The 18,235-nt window shown below is 45.2% G+C and overlaps 1 protein-coding gene across 4 annotated transcripts in view; it reads right to left on the reverse strand.

The window, feature by feature from the left end:
- Positions 1–18,235, reverse strand: part of CLUH (clustered mitochondria homolog) — a 44,909-nt gene that overhangs the window by 10,778 nt on the left and 15,896 nt on the right. For all 4 annotated transcript variants that reach the window (XR_003254315.1, XR_003254316.1, XM_026070264.1 and 1 more), the window contains 17 exons: positions 16,876–17,001; positions 14,668–14,815; positions 13,765–13,857; positions 12,536–13,230; positions 11,089–11,306; positions 10,329–10,433; positions 9,078–9,178; positions 7,756–7,908; positions 7,019–7,081; positions 6,041–6,285; positions 5,516–5,600; positions 4,660–4,813; positions 4,053–4,192; positions 3,858–3,938; positions 2,787–2,912; positions 2,118–2,239; positions 564–657 (listed from right to left, as the gene is read on the reverse strand). Coding sequence is in view for 2 of the 4 variants with exons in the window: in XM_026070264.1 (XP_025926049.1) it covers positions 564–657; positions 2,118–2,239; positions 2,787–2,912; positions 3,858–3,938; positions 4,053–4,192; positions 4,660–4,813; positions 5,516–5,600; positions 6,041–6,285; positions 7,019–7,081; positions 7,756–7,908; positions 9,078–9,178; positions 10,329–10,433; positions 11,089–11,306; positions 12,536–13,230; positions 13,765–13,857; positions 14,668–14,815; positions 16,876–17,001 (2,749 nt within the window). In the remaining 2 variants the exon portion in view is untranslated. The remainder of the gene's footprint in view (positions 1–563; positions 658–2,117; positions 2,240–2,786; positions 2,913–3,857; positions 3,939–4,052; positions 4,193–4,659; positions 4,814–5,515; positions 5,601–6,040; positions 6,286–7,018; positions 7,082–7,755; positions 7,909–9,077; positions 9,179–10,328; positions 10,434–11,088; positions 11,307–12,535; positions 13,231–13,764; positions 13,858–14,667; positions 14,816–16,875; positions 17,002–18,235) is intronic.

Here is an 18,235-nt window from a genome sequence, read left to right on the forward strand (position 1 = left end):
GTTACACATTTCCATCAAGTAGAAGCATGTTTGCTGGGCGAGAAGCATTCCCTCCGCCAGGTTGTGCTTTCGGTCAGTGAGATGGTGCTGAATCACAGCTGTGCAGCTGCAGACATGTTCGGGCAGACTCCAGGCTGATGCAGAAGTTTTAGTGTGCATCAGCAAGGGTTGCAAGCAGGAGAGGTTATTGTCCATGGAACAGCTCAACTACTAAGCTAGCTTGACTTGACATTTAAGACAGTTGATGCAAAAAGTGGAAAGGATATACCAGCTCTTTCAGTGCCCTGCCAGAATGCGCTTGCTTTCTTTCAGCAGCAACAAATATCACACACTCCACATGGGGCCAAGCCACTAACAGAAGTTTCTGTCCAGTGATGGGGGTACAGCAAGAACAGACAAAATTGCAGAAAGGAGTCCATTCAAAGACTGTTTCATCAATTATGGCACAGGGCAGCAATTTTGCCTCCTTGAACTGTAAGTTGTGGATTTATTTTTGCAATGGCAGTGCTCATTTCTCACGAGAAAGCAACATGATAAAAGTTAACAGAACACATGCTTGTTACCTGATTTTTGTAGATCGTGTAGCCTTCCTTCTCGTGCTGCAGAGCTGACCGGAATTCTGCTTTGCTCTCATACACTCGGGCTACCAAGTGGTGACTGCGAGGGGAAGAAAAGCCTTTAGAGGGACCGTAATGAAAGAAGAAACATTTCTGCACTACACAGAACATGGCTTTAGCAAAACAGAGTCTAGAAGTCTTAATACTAGCACCAAATGAGACACTGAACTCTGAATACAGTATGTTAGCAGTTCCTTCCCCACCCCTCATTTGGGGATTAATATACTACAATGATTTGGGCTTGGCTTTTATTAAAATAGCAAGAAGTGATCCACAGAAGAGATGGAACTGGGGGTTTTTGACAGCAGACCAGATTTCCTGGATGCTGCAGGAATGAAGGCTCCAGTGCAATATTGAATGGCTGCAGCACGTCCACAGGAACATCTCAGTAGCCAGACTTGTTAAGTGGAGAAAAAGCAAGCAGCCATAAGCCGTTCCCATTGGAAAAGGGGCTTTTTGTTTCTTGGAAAGCAAATGCTTGAAGAATTTGATTAGTCCAGCCAAAAGTCAAAAATCTTCTGGTACAGAAACAACTAGCAAAACAGTGGCAGAGCTGGGATCCAAGTCACCCGGTCTCTCTCCAGTTGGGGGAGTTGATTTGACTTGGACTTTGCATCTTTAGTGTTTTTGGAATGAACAAAGATTTCTATTTTTGGCATTGTTACTCTGTGGGAGGTGCTGGATCTCATCAAGCGTCCTAGTGCTGAGGGAAGGAGAGATGCTTTCTGCAGAAAGCATATCAATCAACTACTAGAAAACATATCAGACTCTTGCGTGTGCTTAGTAAGATTTATTTTCACTCTGACAAAGAACAGATGGGTTGCAATGTGGTAGTAGTAATTAGGAGTGGGCCTTTGCTTGGTTGTTTGTGAGCCAGTTTTGCATTCAAGGACAGCGCATAGAGCGCTGAAAAGCAGCGAGTACTTAGAGCTGATCCTGAAGGTGCCGACCACTCGTAGCTCCCTTGGAAACACAAGGGAGCTGCTCAGTATCTTATTCAAATACAGGGCCCTAATGGTAAAGGACAAAAGCAAATGATATGTACCTCAAAGATAGCTCCCTGAGGGCCGAAACAGTTAAATACAAATGTTACCTATCATCCCAGTCTCCCAGTATTATTAGCCTTCCTCTCCAACCTTCACTTGCCGCATGCATTTTTCTACCAGTAGTCCACAAGGACCAGGGTCATTTTGTCATGTTTTGAGGCAAACAGTATTACAGTAAATCTCATAAGTAACTTCAAGAGCAAGGGATCTCCATCCTTCCAGAAAAGCTTGGATGCTCAGTTCAGACTGGCACCACAGCCTTTTAGCTGCACCATGCCCTTGAACGCATGCAGCCCAAGGAGCCTGACAGACCAGCTGGGACTAGGTAGAATCTGTAAGTTAAAGGGACACAGCTGGACACAGCCAGAGCAGAGCCCTCCCATATGAGCGTACGCTGAATGTATTCACTCTCTAACAGTACCGTGACCCAGCCCAGCGCTCCATCGTGCCTCACCTTAGTGCAACTTTCAAGGACTTGGAGCCGTGATACTTGGAGCTGATGGCCAGGGCATTCTCCAGGAACCGGAGAGACAGGTCATACTCCATAACTCCATGGAGCACCAAGCCGATGTTGTTCTGCAGGAAGCCACCGCACAAAGAAGTCAAGCAGGCATTCAGAAAGGCAAAATCTAACTAAGCATTTATTGCTTTGTAAATAAGACCACTGACAGGTACTTCACTGCTTGAAAAGGCTGTCTATTGCCTCAGATGAGGTGCAGAGATGCCTACAGAAAGGCATCTCTACAGCATGTAACACATGACAGGAGACCATTCTCCCCCTTTCCAGCTCAGTCCAAGTAAGTCAGACAGAACAGGGGTAAGGAGCTCTCTCCCTTTTATGGAGGAGAACAAAGATCAGGCTAAACTAAGGACTTTTCCCAAGGATTACAGGACTTGAACCCACATCTCCAGTGCCCCAGTGCAAGAGCTCTGGCCACAGAAGGCTGGCCTTCCCAGCTAAATAGTCAAACTCCATTTTCCCATTCTCATAATGGTACTAACTGGTAGTAAACCCAAGGAGGAAAAAGCAATGCCTATACGGACATTTTAAATAGCTCAGCAACACAGGCATTTTAAGGGCCAAGAGGTTTCTTGAAGACTTTGACTCTAAGAGATTACTTACATCTAAGAGTGCCATTTCTGGGTGATCCTCCCCAAATACCAATAGCATGAGGTAGCGTGCACGGTACAGTAAGTTTAATGCTGTAGAGAGTTGGCTGTTTGCAAAGCAGTACAGAGCAAGGTGCATCTATAACATAAGAAATAATCAAGCATTAATGCTGTTTACCACTTTCTAAAGCTAAGTGTTCTCTCCATTCCACTCCCACAGTCACACAAAAAAGATCTTCCTTTAATGTGAAAAAGGATTTCAACTATTCAGAAAAGATACAAGCCTGCTAGTTAATTTACAGCTCTACTGAGGTATCTACATAAGATACAGTATTGAGAAGCAGTTGAAATATTTCATTTCAGTATTTCTTAGGCACCTCCAGGAATATTTCAAAGTTGCTCTGTACATATATGATAGTCTAGCTGGGCTCTTTGGGAGAGTTTTTGTTCTTTCCTTGTTTTTGACACAAGCCTAGGGAAAAAGCCAGCAGAATTAATGAATCCTTATATAAACATTCAGCAGAAAAAAACCAAGAAAATCTAAACTAAGACAGACTTCAAGTTCTTATCACGTGGGATGCTCATAACTCAAACGCTTAAGCATTCAGTTTACAAAATCTTAAGATATGGAAACTATTCAAGTGTGAGCAATTGCAAGATCCAAAAACTGTGTTTTCTGCAGACAGCACTCTTGAAAACTGTAGGTCAGAACTGCCAGTCTGTAGACAACAGATCTTTGCCTCTGACTTGCCTCTCTTCCCCAGCAAACACTGTATTTATTTGAAAATATAGTATTAAAACCTACATTTCAAACTTTTTCCTTTAACTCCTACGAACCCACAAAGTCTCAAGCTTGCAGAAGCTCTTTTGCCCACATATTTTGTCCTAATAATAAAAAAGTCAACTGGGAACCAGAGACTTCCAAGAAAAATTGTGAGCTTATGATAAAAATAGAGAATTCTGGGAAGAATGTTGCAAAGGAAGGAGAACTGCAGATGTTTGCTAGGTTCAGACATAAATTAAGGCTTGCAGATGCCAGGTGCATCCATGAGATGCCGCTTCTCCCCCAGCACCCTGTACTTACGTATTCTTGAATCGTGTTGGGATGCTCAATACCCAGGACCCTCTCACTCATTAGCACCGCTTTCTGCTGATTACTTAAGGCCTAAACAAAACAGAAGACCCAAGGGCAAGTCATGCAGAAGCCAYGCACTTGAACAAGGAAGCATGGGGGAAAGAACGGGAGGACCAAACAGAGCCCCTGTGAGCACTTGCCTACCTCTGAATAATCTCCCATGATATAGTTGAGACGAGCTAGCAGCCTCAGGCAGGCACAGATTTCTACATGCATAGCACCATACACATTGTTAAACAAGTTTAAGGCTTCATTGATGAGCTCACAGCCCTCCTTCAAGAAACCTGAAGGGGAAAAAAAAAAAAGAAAGAAAAAAAACACACCAAGAAAATTAGTTTTTGTTAAGCATTCGCCTGCAACCTCCTGGGAAGAAAATTTCTATAAAAAAAAATTTAGATTTTCTTCACTGAAGTCCTGAGCCACAAGGATAATTACCCCCAATGTTGCTGGAGAAATATGTTATCCATGCAGTGAAATCTATGTGGCTCAAGAAAACAGCAGCAGGGATATGTAGCTTTAGGTCACTGCCTTGTGTAAGGATTAAAACCTGGGAGAAAGAAATAGCTCTCCTATATCCATCCTTGTTCATAGCTGATAACCTTATAGCAGATCTGTGATTCAGATGATCTTGGAGACCACATTTCTCTCCTATAGCAAGGTGGGAGCATACTGGTGGAGGGCAGCAGGCCACATACGCCCTGCTCTTTTAGCAGCAGTAACCTCAAGAGGCAGGGGCATGTCAGGTCTGTACCTTGCTGAACTTTCGCTTGCCCGCTCTGGAAAAAGTGGAAAGCGTCTGAGGCTTTGGGGTTTACGTGCTTCACTACGGGGAAGATGTTGAGAATATCCTCTTCTGTAAAGGTGGGCTTGTGCCGGTTGTCAAAGTTGTACTCTTTCAGCAGTATCTGGAGAAACCAAAAAGACAGAAGGTCACAGTCATGACTTCCATGAGGTTCTTGTCAAGAGCAGAGGGGAAAACGAGCCTTGAATTCTGCTTCTGGCTTCTCAGCCAAAAGACCTCCTGTGTCATTACTTGGGGACAGCATTTTGGAGGAAGGTCATGTGCATGCATGCACACCCCCATGCTGGTGATGAAAGAGCACTGTAGTGCCACGGCAAGGTCACGCCAGCACCAGCACCCACGACAGGGAGACACCATCTCACTGAACTCTCGCACACAAGAGAAGAGCGGGAAGGCAGCAGTATGAGAAGGAAACCAACTGTTTTTCAAACGAGGACAACCCAAGTCCTGCTGAATTCAGCCAAAGAGTTGTTTCTTTTTGCATGGATGGGTGGGTGTGGGGGTGTGTACACACATGCATGAGAGTTAGATGCAACAGTTTGGTTTGTCAGACAGAACAGATACAGGAACTGTATTAAGGCAGACAAATCACACAGTAAGTTACCCTCTAAGGGAACTTCACTAGAAATCTTGTCATAAGGCTAGCACCTGTATTCCAGCATTAATGCCACAGGAAGACCTTTAAGGGCAGATGCTGTCCTTCTGAAAGGCCGTGCCCTGCAAAGCTGTTTAACAAACAGCACTTCACCTTCAAGTTTCTCAGTACAGAACACGATGCAGAAGGGAGAGAAAAYGTGGATCTTACCTGGACTCCAGTTTTGAGGGAGATTTCACGAAGGAGGGTGATTTTCTGTAGACTATACACTTCAGCTGCTTGGTCAGCATTCTCACTGCAAAAGCACGCACAAGGTGAGCTCTTGGGCAAGTTTCTACACAACCACATCCCTCCTCCATGGCCTATTTGAAGCACAGGTCCCTTTACAACTAGGTGCTAACTGAAGCCATCACATAACAAGCAATATCACATGCTAATAGTCTATTAAAGTTTACAGAAATGCACATCAGTACTTTCCACTGAAACCCTCCTCACCTAGCTTTCCTAGCTGCATGCGTCTCATAGGTTTCATCCCATTTCAGATTTTCCTACACTTCCCCCTACTGCTCCTTGCCCRATTTCTTTTCATTTTAAATGTGTAATATTCCCTGAAGAGTAAAAATTTACATTTAAACAGAAAACAAATCAGAAAGGGAGGTCCTACTAAAGAACAATAAAAGCTACAGAAGTTTGGTGAGAGTTCACACACAAGTGAGGGTAATTTGCTCTGCTTACCATTCAAGACCAAAATCAAAGTAGTTCTTTGCTTCTGAACAAATATTCTTCCAAAGCTCCTGAGGGGTCATGCTGGCCCATGCAGTGTTATCAGCATTTCCAAGGTTCCTGTTTTTCCTTTTCTTATTCTTTTTCTTGGAGACCAGCTCATCAGCTGGAAGATGGGCAATGGGATTTGGAAAGGAGCTTAGAAAGCAATTGAGGAAGTGGCTGATGGCTGCTGATAAACCCGACAACTCCACACCCTGCAGCAAGACACTGAAATCAGTCATGGACGACACCTTCCATCACACGTACACTGCTCTGACTCTGAGCCTCACACAGACCCAGTCCCTCCAGGAACAGGAAAATCATTCGGGAGAGGGAGAGACAGTAAGCAAGGCGGGGGCATCATGGGAGGAAGATGGACAGACTCGACATTTGCAAGTGGAACTAGTACAGATAGAATTATATACACATATGGCATGGTTTTTTTAATCAATACTGATCTTCCAGTTTCATTTTGGGCCTGTTACTTGTAACAGAAAAACCTGAGAATATAAAGCAGATTTGTCATTTGACTAAAACCAGATATTTTACTATACTACATGCATATAGGTACACAGACGCACTAACGTTCACACAATAAAAGAGCTTCTTAGGAGGGTAAAAGTAATACTGTTTAAGATGAAAAAGTATTACAAGGAAGGCAAGCTGTGATTTCACTTCTAAAAGCTTTAAACATGAGTGAGAATCTGGGGAGGAAAAGCATGAATGATTATTCTCTGGGAAGGCTATCTTCGAGTGGGAACTTGTTTTCCCCTATACACAGGTCTATACCTATTTTAGTTGTAATGGGATTGTACTTCCAGTTGCTAGGCAACACCCATGAACTGTCTAATGAGAGAACAGACTCAACCAGCTATCTATTTGCAAGAGGTTAAAAAAAAAGTCATTAGAGAGAACACACAAGGCCAGAGGTTACACTGCAGGTCGTACCTGAAGGTATGTCTTGAAGATGTGTTTAGCTGATCGAGTGATCAATTCACTGATTCCTATTTTCTATCCAAGGGAACAAAGAGCAGAGTCTAAGAGTCAGTCAGTAACAACAATGAAAGATATACTTTGCTTCTGAAGTGGGCTTTGATCAATATTTGCAGAAGACCCATTCTGCAACCCTACCCTACAGCCAGCATTGGACTTTATTTGACAGTACTCTTGGAGTCGGAGAAGAGCCCTCACGCTCACCCATGCCTGGTGATGGCAAGTCACCTAGTGCAGGAGGGCTCAGGCCTGCTGCTGCCTCCCGGCACCACCCCGAGCACCCTCAGGACGGGGCACCAAGTGCTCAGCCCGAGACTGTCACCAACAGGCTCGCATGTAACCCCTGGCACGCTACACGCGGCGCTCCCCAGCTTAGTCCAAATCCCCAGCAGATCTTAGAGGCACATGCATGGCTTGAAAAATTCAAGCTGTGTTTAACTGCTATTAAGCTTGGGAACCCCTGAAGCACTTTTATATCCCAAAGGACCCTCAGACTCCCTAACATGATGAAAGCCACTAAGGATTTGGGAGCAAAACTCCCTATCTGCTACTTAGAGTTCCTTCTCCCTCCTCTTTTTTGAAGCTGCTTATTTTTACAAAGAGAAAACAATTAGCTAAGTTGGAATCTATACAGGACAAATGATCCCAGAGGCAGTTTTAAGTGACAGTCTGAAGTTAAGCGTGATGCTTACAAAAATGTGATCCAACTGAGCACGGCCAGGAGTCTTGGAGATGAAGTTGATCACTTTGCCTAAGTAGCGCATGTTGATGCCCCGCTGGTGCATGGCCTCTGCTAAGGTAGCCCCATCCATTGGGAGCACAGTGTGATCCAGACAGTCCTTGACCTGCAGAGAATATGCAAACTTTGGTTTACAGAGTGCAGACATGAAGGGAAGAATGCTTGGGGAACTCGCAGACTCTCTCTTAAGGATCTTACAGTCACTGACTAAAAACACGCTTCCAATTAGAAGGCTACAGAGTTGTACACACTGGGCTGATAAGGGGAAATGGCACTTGCATTTTAAGTTGTGTTGCAATGCTGATAAAGAGTCACTTAATGTACATCAGGAAGTAACACCGGTTACTTTCCGATACAGGATAGGGTGAACTGCCTGCTTACAGCAGTTCTGTGCTAGTCTGTAACTTGCCCTCAAGCACATGCTTGCACAGCATTTTGCATTTAGATACTAGTGTATGAAATATCTTGCAAAATAAGTCCAGCCCTTTTCTGATTCATTCCCCTTGACGATTAAGGTTGAATAGCCRATCTTAAAAACTATCCTACAGAACTAGTGGACTAACTACAAAACTAGTGGATTTACAGAGAGGTAGAGTTTAGAAAAAAAAAAATCTGACAAGGGTTTAGCTTCTCTCTAGTTAAGACTAAGAGTTGCTGGACTTCTTGGAGTGAAGGGCACCAGTTCCACCCTCCTCGCTAGCAGTGCCAGCTGTAATAAGCACATTAGCAGTCACTTTAGAGAATGGCTTAAGAAAGGAACAGCTGATGTTTCTTATCTAGCAGGGGAGTGGGTAAACATCTCAAATGCTTAAGACTTGCAGACGGAATGTTTAGACTAGATATTAGCAAGAGCAATTTACCAGTTTACTCCAGAATTATTACTCATCAATTGATTCAATCAGGGTCAGGTAATACAGTGAGCTGTGCAGGATGCCTAGGGCAAGGGAGGGTGACTTACATGGTCTTTACTGCTCCCAGCTCTTGACAAATCTGTTAATTACTAATGATATATATTCTTGGTTGGAGTGAGGTGGGAAAATAATACCATGATGCAAAATGGGAATGTAAAACCCCTCTTATGCTTGCATCAAAGATGCTGACACCATTCGCTCTACTTTGCCGCCTGCGCCAGAACTTCACTTGACAGCAGGAGAGCACAGCCTTTGGTCGGGAGGAGAAGGCAGTGTAAGACCACATCAACGCTTGATCTTCAGAGTGGCCAGACTTGAGGCAAGCTTTCAGAGAGGACGTTAGTGCTGGTTGTCAGTTCCTTACCAAACCCGGAATCTGGCATGAGAGTAGGAACGCAGCAGCATCCTTCAGTAACTGCTTCTGATCCTGCACTTCTTCTTTGCTAGACTCAGGAAAACGAACACCTAAGAGCAAGAAAATGGAAAATATAAAACGCGTAACTTGGGGAAAACCCCTCCTCACATACAGAAGTCATATAACAAGACAAGGTAACAAGCTGAAGTGATTCTACCTCCCTGGAATTAAAGACTTCAAGAGCCATCYACCCTGTAGCACGTTTCAGTGGGAAGAACCTTACCTGCGCTGCTTTGTTACTGGCTGTGCTGCTTCGTGCCCACTCATTCTTAACACAGCTTTTAAAGGCATGAGCTCTGCTCTTTATCTGGTCCATTCTATCTATTGCAAAGTACTGTGTACACCGCTTACAGTGCAGAGTCAACTGGCTAGACAGGAATGGGCACATTTCAGCAGATGGGCCAGGAAATACTGCGAGTGCTAGAAGCTCAAAGCTTCTTGGCTTGGCACACACAAAATTAGAATACAGTTGTATGTTCTGGCAGCAGAGTCAGTACCAAAGCACTAATCTTTACACCAGCCTTAGAAGATTACTGGCTGTTCAAAACACATGCTCCTTCTGACATGTTTATTCCAAGCTAAACTCAACTACATGACCATTCCCCTGCAATTTGCATGTATACAGCCTTTGTTCACCCCTGTAAACACTTTCAGCAGTTGTATTATATTTCCAAATCAAGAATGGTGATTCCAGTCACAGAAAGCTACATACAATGCTCACAACGAATGTGTAAATTTGAAAGGGCACCGTGACCTACTCACCATGATATTGCTAGAACAAACCCTGCCCTTCACTGAGCATCCAACATCAGTCGTCCAACTACAACTATTGTAGTTGTTTACAGAGAAAATGTTAGGACCAAATTTAATGGCTTCCCCCCMCACACACCTCTTCTCATGTGGTCTAGCAGCTGGGATGCTGGAGGAAGACATGAAGATTCTTGGCAGTGCTCTGCAGACCTCCCCTGAGTGTCATGGTGGGAGACAGCTTACTGCCTGCATTTGGTAGTCTGAGCATTGCAATCAATTATATTTCTTTTCCTCTTCTGTATTTTTGTACTGCATGGAGAACCCTGCACGATGCCCAGCTAGCCAGAAGCCAGCATTATTGCTGACTACAGAACACAGATTTTTGTCTGTAGCTCGCTGGACATGGCAATCCTCTAAAGGGGAACAAAACCCAGTTCTTTGTGCACATACCTGGTGAGAAAATATCTGGGTTAAACCGAATGTCAAATGATGCATCACTAATGGAGCCTACAGCCTTGCAAGCATTTCGAATCACTTCTCTGCTTTTGGGATCCACTGGAGCAGGAAGGAAAAGAGAATAAAAACAAGTGTGAATTTTAGAAAACAACAAGCCTAGGTATTAAAGTAAGAGAAAAGTTTTGTTACTTAAAGCAGTGATAATGGCACACGCTGCAGAAATCCAGTGGACAGTCAGTGGTAAGATATTTGGGAAGGAGCATAGATGCGGAATGCAAAATCTGAACAAGAGCACGTACGCTTATCCAGAATACCTATGCACCCTCTCCCCCAACCTTAGATGTTCAGCTTCAAGCCTAGGATTTTCAGAGGTGTTTAAGCACTGCACACTCCCCAGAGCTGCCAGACCCCATTCACTGTAGACCTGCACTAAGTCTCTGACACCCTGGCTGTGGGTTGCTGGCCCCCAGGGGGCCAGCCTGCCGGTCAGGCTCTCATTCTTCTGTCAGAGCTCATGGGTCTGCTGTATTTCAGAGACACTTAGCCCACCTACCCAACCTGCCTCCAGGACAGCAGGGGAAGATTAGTTTCTTAGTGTGTGAACAGCTCACACAAAGGCTAAAACCATATTAATTGAAGAAGCCAGTGCTTGTCCTGTTTGTCCCTTCTCAGTTTGGCTCACGCCCTATCAGTGACAAAGCCCACCAGCTAGTGCAGGAGCCCTGGGCTGCTTCTGATGCAAAGGATTAAGTACCTGTTCCATCATCAGATGCAATGGTCTCAGCAAGCTCTTTAACCTGCTCTAGTCCAGTCACATTATCGTCTATTTTACCATCTTCCGACTCAGACTTTTCACTTTCTGCAGTCCCGTTCTCTGGAGAGGCGCCATTTTCCAATGCACCTGAGCTTTCCTGTTTGTTGGCTTTCTGCTGCATCAGCTGCAGTGCTGCCAGCTTCATGAATAAGAGGTATCTAGAGTAAAAGAAAAGAGGAATTCAGCAAAGAAACAGCATACACAGCAGGAGAACCCAAGGGGAACAAAGCTCCTCTAGGAGAGGAGAAACTGATAAAGTTAGGACCATCCAGTTGTCCTGTGTAAAGGCAGGACGTATGCCTTTTATTCATGAGCTTTCCCATATCAAAGCAGTGCGCATTATTCTAACATCTGTCATTAATGTAACGAAGAGAAAAAACAAACAAAAAAAACAACCCTGATTTTCACACCCATCACACTGGGAAACTAATCTCTTTGCAGTGGTTACAAACTGCTTTCCACACGCAGAACCAGCAGACAGCTCAGAAAGACTCTTAGCCCTACTGCCAGATGCACAGGACTATGCCAAACAAAAACCAGCAGCAATTTTTGCCAGGAGACCTTAGCACAGGGAGGCCCAACCTCTCCCGGCCAAGGAGTAGCAGCACTCTACGGCCACAGTGCTGCATGCTACTGGCCTGGGATCTCTCCTGCGAAGCGGTGGAGTCCGCCTGCAGGCGCGTGGTAGGACTGGGAAGAGCGCCTGGTTGCAGAGCTGGTTGCTCAGTGGGCAGAGCTCCTCAGCCAGCAACTGGAAGACTTGTCTTCCCAAAGAGTGAAATCACACTCCGACCATCTGCAGTAGCAGAGTACCCTGCAGTCCTCCGTGTAGGAAAGAGGAGCATTAACACCAGCGCCACATGGCCGCACCACACTGCTTATGCTGCTCCTGGAGCTCCCGCTTCCTTGCCCGTATGACACAAGCAGGGAAGCCTATACATTTCACCACAGAGGCAGCTACAGTAGTTCCCACAGGTACTTTTTTTTCCAGCCCCTAGAACAAAAATGCTGCATCCAAGACATCAAGAGCCTGAAAGAGGAGTATAAATCCTTCCTATTCCTGTACTCCTGATGTCTAGGGATATCTACAGAGAAAGAAGAACTTCTAAATCTTTAGACAGGAAATTACAAAAAAGAATGCACACAAATAAAAGACTTGGGAGACTAAAAGGCAAAGCCATCCCTTTCCCCAGCTCCCTGTAACCCTGTCAGAATCTCCACTGTTTTAATCTCTCAGTGATTAAGTTTATAATTGCACCTGCAGGGCCAAGGGCATTAGTTGCACTATTCTAGGAGCTTTGTGGCAATATCCCTGGGACAAGGCAGCGTGGTCCTGACTCCAACCATTACCAGCATGCATGTGGAAAAAAGGGGGAGCTCAGCTCACCTGTGCTCTACAAAGGCATCAACGAGCTCTTGCCGCAGACAGCAAAGCTTGTGCCTGTGCTGCTTGGGGAATCCCATTTTCTTACATTCTTCTGGCATTTCCTCCCCTTCAACAGGCAGGAAGTTCAGATCTGGAGGGAAAGTGCGGAGCAGGTCCAGGATGTAGTGACGCCCGTCATTGCCGATGATGCCTTTGCACTCCACCGAGGAGCACAGCTCCACCTCCTCATTCTTGTCGTTCAGGACTTTGTGCTTCTGGATCTTAAGTGGCCTGCTGGTCTTCTCCAGCAGCTCCAGGTACTTGGGGTGCGAGACAACTGTCTTGCCAAAGTCTATTGACCCATAGATGACACTCTGCTCCTGCTCCCTTTCCAAGATCCCAGGAATAATAGACTGAGCTGTCACCCTGTAACCTCTGTAATCCACCACTACAGTCCCCAGTGTGTACAGCCCTTCTACATCCACAGCGTTATAGGTCCGCACGCCATTGAGGTCATTGGTAGGAGCTACGTAAGCAGCAACATCTCCTCCAAAGTCCTTGTAGTGGTCACGGACATCAAAGCCCAGGCTGAAAAAGATGTTGTTCCAGATGAACATTTGCATCTTGGTCTCCTCACTGGGGTTGATAGCCATGACATTACCATCAATGACAGCCATGGCACCTCTTGTTGCTGCTGCAGTGAAGTCACTGTGAACCTGCAGGCAGGTGAAGAGAAAGCTGGGTAAGGAAGGGCTCATATCCTCCCAGCACTCTGCTCTCAAAGCTCTCTGCAACCTTCTTCACTCCTCATCTCCTGATGGCCCTCCAGCAGGAAGGCAGGTCACCTGGCTTTTACTTTTGTGAGCCTGACTAGTAGCTCATACATGCTCCAGGACCCAGAACATTAGGGACCACCATGGCTCTGTCTCATCAACTCTCTGCAGAAGAGGGTTTAGGCTTATACATGTCCATCCTTCCCCTGTTCCTCCCACCCACTCAGAGGAGGACTGGATCAAACAGAACAGCACAGAACTAAGAGAAGCCTGCCTCATGGTTAGCAGGGAGATACGGGTCAAGGAGGGCAACTCTTCCCCAAGAGGCTGACAGCAGAAGGCAGACGTGCAAGGCCCCTTAGCTCAGAGAACCTCTTCTTGCAGTTTTTTAAGGGTAAGCCCAGGCAAAGAGGCCAACTGTGATATGGACAGCAGAGATGGGGTTAAGTAAGAGTTGCCTGCACATCCCAAAGTTACCTTGAAAATAGCTCGTTCTCTCAGCAGCCTCTCTGGTAGGTTCTTGCGCGGTAGTTCTCGTGTAGTCTGCAGCTCCTCATTCCAGTCTCTGGTCTGAAAGAGTCAAAGCCTTGTGGGAAGCAATGCATTGTGTAGGCAGGGGCTGGGAAATCAGTGTTTTCTGGTTTACAAGGCAGTTTGAGAGAAGGGAAAGGCAGGGGGAATTTTAGGCTGACATGACATTCAGAGGAAGAGAATTAACAGCAGGAGCAGTCAATGAGAGTGGTGCTTATTCAGTGTTAATTTGGGATATATTTTACATTGGTCCAAGTTACACAGTGCAGTTTCACTGAAATACCAGATTGACAGCTTTGGAGTAACATGGTGCAGATTTCACTAGCCAGTACACTGTGACGTGATCGCACCACAGACGGACAGCCACCCATGCACAGCCTTTACAGACCACCCATGCACAGCCTTTACAGGCCTGCACCACTCCAAGGCCTGAAAGATTTCGTGCCACGAGGCTGCGACTGAAACATTTGGAATTGCTTGCTCAGAAACAAGAGCTAGCCTTTCCCGGACTGACCTGGACAGAGTGGTGCTTGGCTTTCTGTGCAGTTCAGTGGCACTAGTCAGGGGTTTGGAGCATGGACACAAGACTTATAGATACTTGTGCAGAAATTGCTCCTCAGACCTTTATATATACTCAAAGTTACACTCTGAGCAGCACAGCCCTCTACAGTTCAAGGTCACGGCTGAGGATGAGTTCAACTCATTCTCATTGAACTCATTCAAGTTCTCCCTTGATAAGCAAGACCCTTCCACAAATACCAGAGCTCTACTTGCTGGTAAAAGCTAATAGGCTCCTAGTGCAATAGACAGCGCTATCACCAGCATTCTCAGACAAAGCAAGACCGATACCTGTCCAGGTATGTGCTCTTCATAGCCCAGTCTAGACGTATAAGCATCTTCAGCCCGGACACAGTCCATGGCATGTTCTGCTTGTGGAGCCGTCCAGCTGTACACTTGGAAAGGAGTGGCTATCCTTTCAAAAGGGTGTCTCTGAACCCTAATTTGGAAGTGAAAACAATTAGGTGTTTTCCACCAAGGGAAGATTTCTTTCACTCCAACAGAGAATTTTCCCTTCTGCAGCAACATCAGTTTCTACCAAACAACAAAATAAGATTGGGTCTCACAAGCAGCACAGTGAACTTTCATTTAACAGCCTCTCTGGCTGGTCAGGATTGGCAGCATTTCTCAACAGCAGTCTGGAGAATGAACTGGGCTCTCCCCACTCCCTCCTTTTCAATTTTATTCTCAGTTCTGGAGATCCCCATAATGCTCTCCATTTGCCACAAAACAAGCGTGGAGGCAAGGGATCACCACTCCCAGCTGGCCACCTTTGTTAGGCTGGCCCTCAGCTTTCACTCCAGTCCATAAGGTTTGCAGTATAAAATATAAGCCTAAAGCACACACCCACTAATAAAGTGAAAAGCAAGCTTCACCTAATGCCCTTTTGTGTAGTCCGCCTGCTCTCAGCAGGTGCTGGAGTCTCATCTGTATTTACTTCTGGCCCAACAGGCAATACAGTATAATCATTTTTTAAATGGCCAGACAGTCACAGTGGCGGCTTGGAGGCCACTGCTAATTTCCAGCCCTCGTATAGTGTCACTTTCATCTACTTAATGAGACCAGAAGCAGGATTCTTGAAAGCCACACAATGTGCCTGTCAATTTGTATCCTGCTGAGCCTAGGCAGTTCATTAAATGGACTCTAAAGAATGACAGGTTTTGCACAGGACCCACTGTTCTGGAGTGGAATAAATAGTCCCTGCAGCAAGGACAGGAGGATAAAACAATCCATTGTTACTTTTATTATTATTATAGGAGCTAGAGGAAAATAGAAAAAAATGTACATGCACAAACATGTTTAAAATAATTATTCTCTCTCCACTGTAAGGCTATACAAAATTCCTGTGTGCTACTTTTCCTGATTATTTTATGGTTCAGTCTTTTTTTGCATTCAGGAAAAGAGTAACTACTGATCAGGTTATCAACCCATTCACTGTTGCAGCACATGGCCTGGCTTCACGTTAACTCTTTGCTGCCTGGCTAGCTAGAAAATCATCAAGTCTCCCACCCAAGGTGTGTAGCCAACACAGACTTGGTGAGGAGACCCACATCTCAGGAGCCAGGCAACACACCAGCCTTTTCTTGTGTATGACCAATGCTGTTGAGCAGCTCACCCTGGGAGTGGATTAAGCTAACCAGCAATAAAAAAAAAATAAAAAAAAATAAAAAAAGGAAGAAGGAAAAAAGCTTTTACTGAGCAAGATCATCTACACAGGGGGTTTCCATGGCATAGTTAGTGCACTACAGATTCACATCCAACTTACGTTTTCATAATCTCTCCCATGTGGAAGACTTATTAGCAGGGACTAAGAGGTCCATTTGCAGAACTGACACAGTGGCTGTACTGCAGACTTGTACTACCTTATTTTACAAGCTTCCCTGTGCAGACAAACCCTTGAGAAGTTAAAAGCCTTCTCTCCTGCTGCATAAAGAGCTCCCCCTGTTCAGCTTCTCAGCAGTGCAGGGGCAGAGTGCAGCACTCCAGCTGAGTCCCACATCTGATACCACTACGACAACAGAAAGCTGTTGTCCCCCCACCCTTTTCTTTAGGCAGAGCCAAAAATTGATAAATCTGCATGTTCTAAGCAAGAGTCATCCAGGAGTTATAACCAAGAAAAACCATCAGGTGGATAAGGATCAGGGCTCTGGGGATCCACCTGCCTTTCTGTTACCACTGTGCTGAATAAGAACGGACAAGTCATTTCAATTCTGACAGCTCCGTGTTTCAAACAAGGAAAAGCCAGTTTCATCAGGGTACTGCCTGGATTTAGTCAAATGTTTGGTGGTCCTTGCTGCACAGACTCATGCGTTCCACCAACCATCCCACCACTGTATGAGTTCAGAGAAAGAGGGCACTGCAATCCTTGCTACATGAAAGCAGCATCCAGTTCCCACAGAGCCAGCCAAATGCTTGAGCCTCACCAAGCAACTTAACCATCAGATTCCCCAAGCAACCTAAAGCTACCAAAAGCAACTAGAGAGGAAGAAGTGCTACTACCGTTTCTTCTGCAGAGCGGAAAAGTTTTTTTTGAAGGTAGGGCTGATCTGGTTAAGTAGTTCCACCAAGGAATGACTGAGAAAACTGGGATTTGCAGGTTTAGGATTGAAGTTGTATGCAGTAGACCTGCAAGAAAAAAGAAATAAAGATACATGCTGTTGTCACAGGTAAGACTTCTATCACATTCCTACAGCGTGGGAAGAGTGAGAGCATGAAAGGCCTGCAGAACATATCCTTGTTTGCAAAATGGAGACCAAGTGGTACATGGGCAGACAGGCTGCAAGGGCCCCCTCCAGTCTCTCCAACTAAGACACAATTAGTAACCCTGGGCCTGGGCCCCGATGAACTGGACAGCAAATCTAATTTAGACTCTCTTCAGCCACCACTGTGTTTAAAAAGAGGCTTTTATTTTTATAGCTAGGAAGGATTGATTTCTCAAAAGAGAGCTTTCCAAACACATCTCCAGGACCTTAGCTTAACAGAGAACCCAGCTATACCAAACAGTAAGTGCTCTCTTCAGACACCAAGTCTGCTTGCTGGAGTACTAAGCAGTTGACCTGCCAGGACCGTAAGAACAGTGCCCTCTCCCTAAGTCATGGGTCATGTTTTGCCAAACTCCAACAAGGCCAGTTGTTTCTTGCTCCCGTTGTGCCACTTGCTTTTCAGAAACCTGCGCTCAGTAATGTGTATCCTTAAAACCATTACTCTCATTCAGGTAAAATCATTACTCAGTTCTGCAGATCTGGTAGGAAACCACAGACAAAGAGATTCTTTCTCAATTATTTCTTCTACAAGCTGGTTTAACACAGAGCACTTCCCCTTTGTAATGGAAAGGGAGGAAGAGATGTGCTTAATTTTTTACATTCTTCTATATTTTAAGCTCTCCTTCCCCTCCTCGGGGAGCATCATTCCCCTTCTGTGAATTACAACCTTACACCATCTCAAGCCTACAGTTCTGCTCACCCAGGCAAATATCTGKATTGCAGAATCGTGACCACTAGAGATATTTCTGAACTGATGGTTGCTCAGAGCTGAGTGTACAGCAGGGTTTTTGCTCTACACTTGTCTTCAACCTACCCTCAATTCAGCAGGCTTCTTTAATAAACTACTGGCCTGGATAGACCCTGGACCTCTTTCAGTACAGCCACTTTTACTTTCACAAGTACAATACAGTCACTTTAACAGCCCCTCATAGTCACTGTAAAAAAAGATGGCTAGTCAGATCTGTGCCCTGGCTAGGAAGTTCTGCCAGGCTGTGCTCTTGCTTTAGGGCAAAATAAGTTAGTTGCAATGGTCAGGAAGGAATTCTCTCCCAATTCAAAATGCTTTAATTAGCTGACAATATTATGGGATGTTGCAA

Source organism: Apteryx rowi, unplaced genomic scaffold, assembly GCF_003343035.1.
Source record: "Apteryx rowi isolate R43461 unplaced genomic scaffold, aptRow1 scaffold_307, whole genome shotgun sequence".
Classification (NCBI taxonomy): domain Eukaryota; kingdom Metazoa; phylum Chordata; class Aves; order Apterygiformes; family Apterygidae; genus Apteryx; species Apteryx rowi.